At 57.4% G+C, this 10481-nt stretch overlaps 1 protein-coding gene across 2 annotated transcripts; it reads right to left on the reverse strand.

Moving 5' to 3' along the window:
• Window positions 1–621: 621 nt before the first annotated feature.
• Window positions 622–10472, reverse strand: PIP4P1 (phosphatidylinositol-4,5-bisphosphate 4-phosphatase 1). 2 transcript variants are annotated; one of them, XM_054053095.1, is made up of 7 exons: window positions 10385–10472; window positions 8808–8980; window positions 7203–7309; window positions 6358–6466; window positions 5491–5543; window positions 4546–4636; window positions 622–1384 (listed from the first exon to the last, which is right to left on the reverse strand). In XM_054053095.1, the coding sequence occupies exons 1-7, from the start codon at window positions 10428–10430 to the stop codon at window positions 1250–1252; spliced, it is 714 nt and encodes a 237-aa protein (XP_053909070.1). In that variant the 5' UTR covers window positions 10431–10472; the 3' UTR covers window positions 622–1249. The 2 variants fall into 2 exon arrangements, with proteins under 2 accessions (XP_053909070.1, XP_053909071.1); XM_054053096.1 differs by lacking the exon at window positions 622–1384 and adding an exon at window positions 4461–4480 and having other exon boundaries at window positions 4522–4636.
• Window positions 10473–10481: the final 9 nt, after the last annotated feature.

A 10481-nucleotide genomic window follows, 5' to 3' on the forward strand; every position in this document is an offset into this window, starting at 1 on the left:
AGTCCAATAGGGGGTCACGTGATTGGGGGGGTGTGGTCACGTGACTCAAGCAGGGCTAATGGGGGGGTCACGTGACTCGGGGGAGGTCCAACAGGTGTCACATGACTTAAGGGTGTCCCGGAGAGATCACATGACCGAGCGAGGCCCAATCGAGGTCACGTGACCTTATAGTGTGTCCCGACGGCGATCACGTGACCCGAGAGTGTCCAGTAGAGATCACGTGACCTCAGTGAGTCCGACAGAGATCACGTGACCCAAAGCGAGTCCAGTGGAGGTCACATGACTTCAGTGTTGTCAATCCAGGTCACATGACCTTAGCGAGTCCAATAGAGATCACATGACCTCAGGTAGTGCAACAGAGATCACATGACCTAAAAGCGTCCAATGGGGTCACATGACCTAAAGGCGTCCAATAGCGATCACATGACCTCAGTGAATCCAATGGGGGTCACATGACTTAAGCCCATCCAACAGAGATCACGCGACCTCGGCGAAAAGTCTTCAATCCAGGTCACGTGACCGCAGCGAGTCCAGTAGAGGCCACGTGACCTAATGGCGTCAAATGGAAGTCACATGACCAAGAGGCGCCGAACAGAGATCACATGACCCGAGCGTGTCCAATAGAGGTCACATGAGCCGAGTGTGTCCGATTGAGGTCACATGACCAAAAAGAGCCCAACAGAGGTCACATGACCCAAGTGTGTCCAATGATGATCACATGACCCAAGCCTGTCCAGTGGAGGTCACATGACCCAAGTGTGTCCAATGATGACCACGTGACCCAAGTGTGTCCAATAGAAGTCACATGACCCAAGCGTGTCCCACCAAGGTCACATGACTGAAGTGTGTCCAATGGCGATCACATGACCCGAGTGTGTCCAATAGAGGTCACATGACCCAAGCGTGTCCGATCGAGGTCACATGACCCGAGTATGTCCAATCCAGATCACATGACCCAAGCGTGTCTGATAGAGGTCACATGACCCAACTGTGTCCTATAGAGGTCACATGATCCAAATGTGTCCAATCCAGGTCACATGACCTCAGTGTGTCCAATCCAGGTCACATGACCTCAGCGCGTCCAATAGAGGTCACATGACCCAAGCATGTCCGATCCAGGTCACATGACCCCAGCGCATCCATCCCGGTTCCCACTGCCCTCCTGAGACCCCGACGTGCTCCGCCGGCGATCACATGACCCCGGATGGGGGGGAAAGATGGCCGCCGGGTCACGTGACCGCAGGGCTTTTCAGGCGTTTCCTCCGGAGGCGCTGACGCGGACGCGGCCCCACCAGGCGGCTCGAGCCAAACACCCCCCCGCGGCCACCGCCAGCGCCGCCCACAGCGCGTGGAGGGCCCCGGCACGCAGCCACCAGCACCCCACCTGCAGGGACAGCACACACCAGTACAGACCAGTATAAACCAGTATAAACCAGTATAAACCAGTACGGACCAGTATGGACCAGTAATGGTCCCCTGTGACCCCTCGGTGCCTCCCAGTGCTGCCCCCACACCCACCACAACCCCCCCTACCAAACCAGTATAAACCAGTATGGACCAGTATAAACCAGTATAGACCAGTATAAACCAGTATGGTCCAGTACGGACCAATACAGACCAGTACGGACCAGTATGGACCAGAAATACCCCCCAGTGACCCCTCAGTGCCTCCCAGTGCCGCCCCCACACCCACCACAACCCCACCTACCAAACCAGTATAAACCAGTATGGACCAGTATAAACCAGTATGGACCAGTATAAACCAGTATAGACCAGTATGGACCAGAAATACCCCCCAGTGACCCCTCAGTGCCTCCCAGTGTGGCCCCACAGCCATCCTGACCTCACCTGCCAAACCAGTATAAACCAGTATAGACCAGTATGGACCAGTATGGACCAGTATAAAGCAATAATGCCCCCCAGAGACCCCTCAGTGTGGGGCAGAGGGACACATCTATGGGGAAGGAATCCCATCTATGGGGCAGAAATCCTCATCTATGGGGCAGAAATCCTCATCTATGGGGCAGAAATCACCCATCTATGGGGCAGAAATCCCATCTATGGGGCAGGAATCCCATCTATGGGGCAGAAATCCTCATCTATGGGGCAGAAATCCCATCTATGGGGCAGGAATCCCATCTATGGGGCAGGAATCCTCATCTATGGGGCAGAAATCCCATCTATGGGGCAGAAATTCTCATCTATGGGATAGAAATCCTCATCTATGGGGCAGAAATCCTCATCTATGGGGCAGAAATACCCATCTATGGGGCAGAAATCCTCATCTATGGGGCAGAAATCCTCATCTATGGGGCAGGAATCCCATCTATGGGGCAGAAATCCTCATCTATGGGGCAGAAATCCCATCTATGGGGCAGGAATCTCATCTGTAGGGCAGAAATCCTCATCTATGGGGCAGGAATCACCATCTATGGGGCAGGAATCCTCATCTATGGGGCAGGAATCGCCATCTATGGGGCAGAAATCCTCATCTATGGGGCAGGAATCCCCATCTATGGGGCAGAAATGCCCATCTATGGGGCAGAAATCCTCATCTATGGGGCAGGAATCACCATCTATGAGGCAGGAATCCTCATCTATGGGGCAGAAATCCCATCTATGGGGCAGGAATCTCATCTGTAGGGCAGAAATCCCCATCTATGGGGCAGAAATCGCCATCTATGGGGCAGATATCTCCATCTATGGGGCAGAAATCCCATCTATGGGGCAGAAATCCCCATCTATGGGGCAGGATTCCCCATCTATGGGGCAGAAATCCTCATCTATGGGGCAGAAATCCCCATCTATGGGGCAGAAATCCCCATCTATGGGGCAGGAATCCCATCTATGGGGCTGAGATTCACATATAAGGGGTTGTGACCCACATCTATGAGGCTGAGGCCCACATCTATGGGGCAGGAATGACATCTATGGGGCAGAAACCCACATATAAGGCACTGAGACCCCTATCTATGGGGCTAAGACCCACATCTATGGGGCTGGAACCCAATCTATGGGGCTGAGACCCACAACTATGGGGCTGAGACCCCCATCTATGGGTCAGGACCCCCAATCTATGGGTCAGAACCCCCCATCTATGGGTCAGGACCTCCAATCTATGGGTCAGGACCCCCATCTATGGGTCAGGACCCCCAATCTATGGGTCAGGACCCCCATCTATTGGGCTGAACCTCAATCTATGGGGCAGAGAACCACATCTATGGGTCTGAGACCCCCAATCTATGGGTCAGAACCCCCATCTATGGGTCAGGACCCCCAATCTATGGGTCAGAACCCCCATCTATGGGTCAGGACCCCCAATCTATGGGTCAGGGCCCCCATCTATTGGGCTGAACCTCAATCTATGGGGCAGAGAACCACATCTATGGGTCTGAGACCCCCAATCTATGGGTCTGAGACCCCCAAACTATGGGTCAGGACCTCCATCTATGGGTCAGAACCCCCAATCTATGGGTCAGGACCCCCATCTATGGGTCAGGGCCCCCATCTATTGGGCTGAACCTCAATCTATGGGGCAGAGAACCACATCTATGGGGCTGAGACCCCCAAACTATGGGTCAGGACCTCCATCTATGGGCCAGAACCCCCAATCTATGGGTCAGAACCCCCAATCTATGGGTCAGGGCCCCCATCTATGGGGCTGAACCTCAATCTATGGGGCAGAGAACCACATCTATGGGTCTGAGACCCCCAATCTATGGGTCTGAGACCCCCAAACTATGGGTCAGGACCTCCATCTATGGGTCAGAACCCCCAATCTATGGGTCAGGACCCCCATCTATGGGTCAGGGCCCCCATCTATTGGGCTGAACCTCAATCTATGGGGCAGAGAACCACATCTATGGGTCTGAGACCCCCAATCTATGGGTCTGAGACCCCCAATCTATGGGTCAGGGCCTCCAATCTATGGGTCAGGATTCCCCAACTATGGGTCAGGACCCCCCATCTATAGGTCACGACACCCATCTATGGGTCAGGACCCACATCTACGGATCAGAACCCCCAATCTATGGGTCAGGACCCCCAATCTATGGGTCAGAACCCCCCATCTATGGGTCAGTACCCCCATCTATGGGTCAGGACCCCCAATCTATGGGTCAGGACCCCAATCTATGACTCAGGACCCCCCAACTATGGGTCAGGACCCCCCAACTATGGGTCAGGGCCTCCAATCTATGGGTCAGGACCCCCCATCTATGGGTCAGGACCCCCAATCTATGGGTCAGGACCCCCCAATCTATAGGTCAGAACCCCCAATCTATGGGTCAGGACCCCCCAATCTATAGGTCAGAACCCCCAATCTATGGGTCAGAACCCCCCATCTATGGGTCAGGACCCCCAATCTATGGGTCAGGACCCCCATCTATGGGTCAGAACCCCCAATCTATGGGTCAGAACCCCCCATCTATGGGTCAGGACCCCCATCTATGGGTCAGTATCCCCCATCTATGGGTCAGGACCCCCATCTATGGGTCAGAACCCCCATCTATGGGTCAGTATCCCCCATCTATGGGTCCCACTCACCGCCAGCCCCACGGAGGCTCCGCCCATCACCAGCGCCAGAATGAGGCAGCAGAGACAGCGTCGCCGTGGAAACCGCCGCCCAATGGCCGACCTGAGGGGGCGGAGCCAAAGCTCAGGTGGGCGGGTCTTAGGTTAGCCACGCCCCTTCCCACCCAGTACACCCCATAGAAGACTATTGAAGTTAGAAATGGGGCGTGGTTTATGGTTTGGGGGCGTGGCTTACAGTTACAGGGAAATACATTGCAGTAAAGAGGGTGTGGCTTGAGGGATGGGGTGTGGCTTGAGGGATGGGGCGTGGCTTGAGGGATGGCTCCGCCCCCTCCAGCTCTGCATTAAAGCCCATAGAGGAATATTAAGGGAGTGGAAAATGGGGGGGATGTGGGGCAGCTATGGGGCAGAGAGGGCACTTGGGGGGCACTTAGGGGGCAGAGAGGGCACTTGGGGGGCACTTAGGGGGCAGAGAGGGCACTTAGGGGGCACTTAAGGGGCAGAAAGGGTACTTGGGGGGCACTTAGGGGGCAGAAAGAGCACTTATGGGGCACTTGTGGGGCAGAGAGGGCACTTGGGGGGCACTTATGGAGCAGCGTGGGCAGTTAGGGGGCACTTGTGGGGCAGAGAGAGCACTTATGGGGCACTTGTGGGGCAGAGAGAGTACTTAGGGAGCACTTGTGGGGCAGAGAGAGCACTTACGGGGCACGTGTGGGGCTGAAAAGGGTGAAAGAAGGCACTTAGGGGTCACTTGTGAAGCAGAGAAAACAGTAAGGGGGCACTTGTGGGGCAGAGAGAACACTTATGGGTCACTTATGGGGCAGAGAGAGCACTTCTGGGGCACTTGTGGGGCGGCTATGGGGCAGAGGAAGCAATGGGGGATGGCAATATGTGGGGCTGGCAGGGTTCGAGGGGGGATGTGGGGCAGCTATGGGGCAGCCGTGGGGCGGGACTTACACCTTGCGGCAATGGGGACAGCGGGCGAGCGTCCGATCCGGGAGCTCCGACCACTGCGAGAGACCGCGACCCACACTTAGGGGGCTGAGACCCACATCTATGGGGCTGAGACCCACAGATAGGGGGCGGACGTGGCCTCCAGTATCCCCCCAGTCCCTCCCAGTATCCCCCCAGTCCCTCCCAGTGCCCCATAGCCCATAAGGGAGCATTGAAGGGGGCATGGCTTCAAGGAGGGGGCGTGGCTTCAAGGAGGGGGCGTGGCTTAGGTCTACATTGATGCTCATTGATATTGGGGCGTGGCTTAAGAGCAGGGGGTGTGGCTTAACCATCATTAAAGCCTATGGGGCAAAAGGCAGCATTAAAGCCCATAGGGGAACATTGAGTGGCAAAGGGGGCGTGGCTTAAGGCAAGGGGGCGTGGTTTAAGGGTTGGTCACACAACCCCATGCACCGAATTAACACCTATTGGGCTACAAAGGGGGCGTGGCTTAAGGCTTCATTAAAGCCTATGGGGCAAAAGGAAGCATTAAAGCCCATAGGGGAACATTGACTGACAAAGGGGAGTGGCTTAAGGTGAGGGGGCGTGGCTTAGGGCTTCATTAAAGCCTATGAAGGAAAAGAGAGTATTAAAGCCCATAGGGGAACATTGAGTGGCAAAGGGGGCGTGGCTTAAGGCGAGGGGGCGTGGCTTAGTGCTATAGTAAAGCCTATTGAGATAAGGGGCATGGCTTAAGGGCTGGCCACGCCCCCTCCTATCAAGCATTAAAGCCCATACAGAAGCTATGGGGGCAAAGGAGTGTGGCTTAAGGGAGGGGGTGTGGCTTGGGGCTAAAGGGGGCGTGGCTTGGGGCAAGGGGCGTGGCCTCACCAGGAAGGGACCCCCGCAGTGGGCGCAGACGACTCGGAGGCCCCCGGGAGGGGCGGGGTCAGGGCTGGGGGCGTCGCCCGGGACTGGGCCCAGTGTGATGATGCGTTTACTGGGAGCAACTGGTTAGACTGGGAGGCACTGGGAGCAAAGCCGGAACCCGGAACCCCACCCAGTGCCTCCCAGTACAGCTCGATCCACTCCCAGTGCCATCCCAGTGCCTCCCAGTACAGCTCGATCCACTCCCAGTACTATCCCAGTGCCTCCCAGTACAGCTCGATCCACTCCCAGTGCCACCCCAGTCCCTCCCAGTAGAGCTCGATCCACTCCCAGTGCCTCCCAGTAGAGCTCAACCCACTCCCACTGCCATCCCAGTGCCTCCCAGTACAGCTCGATCCACTCCCAGCGCCTCCCAGTACAGCTTGACCACTCCCAGTGCCATCCCAGTGCCTCCCAGTAGAGCTCCATCCACTCCCAGTGCCTCCCAGTCCTTCCCAGTAGAGCTCAATCCACTCCCAGTGCCATCCCAGTGCCCCCCAGTACAGCTCGATCCACTCCCACTGCCATCCCAGTGCCATCCCAGTGCCTCCCAGTAGAGCTCGATCCACTCCCAGTACTATCCCAGTGCCTCCCAGTGTCCCCTAATTCATTCCAGTCCCTCCCAGTCCTCTCCCAGTTCCCTCCCAGTCCCTCCCAATCCCCTCCCAGTCCCCTCCAGTATATTCCAATCCCCTCCCAGTCCCTCCCAATCCCCTCCCAGTCCCACCCAATCTCCTCCCAGTCCCTCCCAATCCCCTCCCAGTCCCTCCCAGTCCCTCCCAATCCCCTCCCAGTGCTCCCAGTCTCACCAGTAAGGCCGGGGACAGGCGATACGCTGGGACGAGGCTTTACACACCAATAAGCAGTTACAGGGACAACGCACATATTTCTTCCCCCCGGGCGCCGTGCGGATGGGCTGGGGGGGGCGTGGCTATAAGAAGGCCACACCCTCTCCCTTGACCACACCCCTCCTCCCTTGGCCACGCCCTCCAATTCCCACCCCTCTTTGATTCGGTGTTACTTCTTTTACATTCCCCCACCACACACCCCCCCCCCCCCTGAACTTTGGTTCCGCCACACTTTGGTTCCCCCCCCCCCCCGCCCTTTCTGACCCACAAGCCCCTATGGGGCTGGGGGGGCCTCTATGGGGCACTATGGGTCCCTATAAGCTCTATGGGTCGCTATGGGTCTCCATACGACTCTATGGATCTCTATGGGCCCCATAGATCTCTATTACTCTTTATGGATCTCTATGGGCTCTATGGGACTCAATGAGTCTCTATGATCCTCTATGGACTCCATGGGTCTATATAGGTCTCTATGGGGTCTCTATGGGTCCCTATGGGGTCTAAAGAACTCAACGGGTCTCTATGGGGCTCAATAGGGCTCCATTTGTCCCTATGAGTCTCTATGGGCTCTGTGTGGTCTATAGGACTCGATAGATTCTATGGGTCTCTATGGGCTCTATAAATCTCTATAGGTCTCTATGGGCCCCTATGGGCTCTGTGTGCTTTATAGGACTCAATGGGTTCTATGGGTCTCTCTGGGGCTCTATGGCCTCTATGGGGTCTCTATGGGGCACTCTTGGCCCCACTGACCCCTATTCGTTCCATTGGTTCCCATTGATCCCTATTGGTTCCATTGATTCCCATTGGTTTTTATAGGCTCTATAGGTCTCTATGGGGCATCTATGGGTCTCTATTGGTTGCTCTTGGCCCCACTGATCCCTATTGGTTCCATTGGTTCCTATTGGTTTCTATGGGCTCTATGGGGCTCTATGGGGCTCTATGGGGCTCTATGGGGTCTCTCTGAGCTCTATGGGGCTCTATGGGGTTCCATAGGCTCTATAGGGCTCTATGAGTCTCTATGGGCTCTATGGGCTTCTATGGGTTTCTATAGGTTCTATGGGTCTCTATGGGGTCTCTATGGGCTTTATGGGTTCTATGGGTCTCTATGGGTCGCTGTAGGCCCCACTGATCCCTATTGGTTCCATTGGTTCCTATTGGTTTCTATGGGCTCTATGGATCTCTATGGGCCTCTCTGGGTCTCTATGGGGCTCTATGGAGCTCTATGGGGCTCTATGGGGCTCTATGGAGCTCTATGGGATCTATGGGGCTCTATGGGATCTATGGGGCTCTATGGGATCTATGGGGCTCTATGGGATCTATGGGGGCTCTATGGGATCTATGCGGCTCTATGGGGTCTCTATAGGGCTCTATGGGGTCTCTATAGGGCTCTATGGGGTCTCTATAGGGCTCTATGGGGTCTCTATAGGGCTCTGTGGGGTCTCTATAGGGCTCTGTGGGGCTCTGTGGGTCCACTCCCTTCAGGCCTCGACCCCCAATCCCCTCCCAGTCCCTCCCAGTCCCCCCCAATCCCCTCCCAGTCCCCTCCCAGTGCCCCCCAGTGCTCACCGTCGCCTCCCCACACGCCCCGCACTTCACCACGTGCTGATGGCTCTTTCCCCTCACGCTGATGGCGCTTTGGCACACGCGGCACGTGACCGCCGGGCCCGGCACTTCCGGCTCCTCCAGCGGGGGCGGGGCTTCCACCGGAAGTGGCACTGCAGGCTCCGCCCCCTGAGCTCCTGCGGGTAGGGAGTGAAAGGGGATCCCAGTGCCTCCCAGTGCCCTCCCAGTAGAGCTCAATCCACTCCCAGTCCCTCCCAGTCGAGCTCAGTCCACTCCCAGTAGAGCTCAATCCACTCCCAGTGCCTCCCAGTAGAGCTCAGTCCACTCCCAGTAGAGCTCAATCCACTCCCAGTGCCTCCCAGTAGAGCTCAGTCCACTCCCAGTCCCTCCCAGTAGAGCTCGATCCACTCCCAGTCCCTCCCAGTAGAGCTCAGTCCACTCCCAGTCCCTCCCAGTAGAGCTCAATCCACTCCCAGTGCCTCCCAGTCCCCTCCCAGTGCCCCCAATCAACTGCCAGTTCCACCCAGTCCCTCCCAGTACAGCCCAGTGCACTCCCAGTGCCCTGAAATCTGTTCCCAGTCCCCTCCCAGTATCAGTATTCCACCTCCCAGTCCATCCCAGTCCATCCCAGTCCCCTCCCAGTACCCGCCAATCCCTTCCCAGTCCCTCCTAATCCCCTTCCAGTGCATCCCAGTCCCTCCCAGTCCTTCCCAGTATAGCTCAAGCCACTCCCACTCCCTCCTAGTCCCCTCCCAGTCCCCCCAAATCCTCTCCCAGTCCCTCCCAGTCCCCTCCCAGTCCCCCCAAATCCTCTCCCAGTCCCTCCCAATCCCCTCCCAGTCTCCCCCAATCCACTCCCAGTCCCTCCCAGTCTCCCCCAGACCCCTCCCAGTCCTTCCCAGTCCCTCCCAGTCTCTCCCAGTCCCTCCCAGTCTCCCCCAGTCCCCTCCCAGTCTCCCCCAGTCCCCTCCCAGCCTGTCCCAACCATCTCCCAGTCCCTCCCAGTACCCCCCAGTCCATCCCAGTCCCTCCCAGACCTTCCCAGTATAGCTCAATCCACTCCCACTCCCTCCCAGTCCCTCCTAATCCCCTCCGAGTCCCTCCCAGTCCCTCTCTATCTCCTCCCAGTCCATCCCAATCCCCTCCTAGTCCCTCCCAATCCCCTCCCAGTACATCCCAGTCCTTCCCAATCCTCTCCCAGTCCTCCCCAGTCCCTCTCTATCTCCTCCCAGTCCCCTCCCAGTCCTTCCCAATCCCTCCTAATCCCTTCCCAGTCCCTCCCAGTCCCTCTCCATCTCCTCCCAGTCCCTCCCAGTCCCCTCCCAGTCCCTCCCAGTCCTTCCCACTCCCTCCCAGTCCCCTCCCAGTCCCTCCCAGTCCTTCCCACTCCCTCCCAGTCCCCTCCCAGTCCCCTCCCAGTCCTTCCCACTCCCTCCCAGTCCCTCCCAGTCTCTCCCAGTGCCTCCTAATCCCTTCCCAGTCCCTCCTAATCCCCTCCCAGTCCCCCCCAATCCCCTCCCAGTGCCTCCTAATCCCTTCCCAGTCCCTCCCAGTCCCTCCCAGTGCTCCCAGTCTCTCACCCCCCCCTTCCACCGGCAGCAAAGGGGATCGCTCTCCATCCGCCATTTCTCCCGCGCGTCACGTGACCCGCCCCGGCCCCTCCCCCTCTTCCCGCCC

Source organism: Cuculus canorus, chromosome 39 (genome assembly GCF_017976375.1).
Source record: "Cuculus canorus isolate bCucCan1 chromosome 39, bCucCan1.pri, whole genome shotgun sequence".
NCBI lineage: Eukaryota > Metazoa > Chordata > Aves > Cuculiformes > Cuculidae > Cuculus > Cuculus canorus.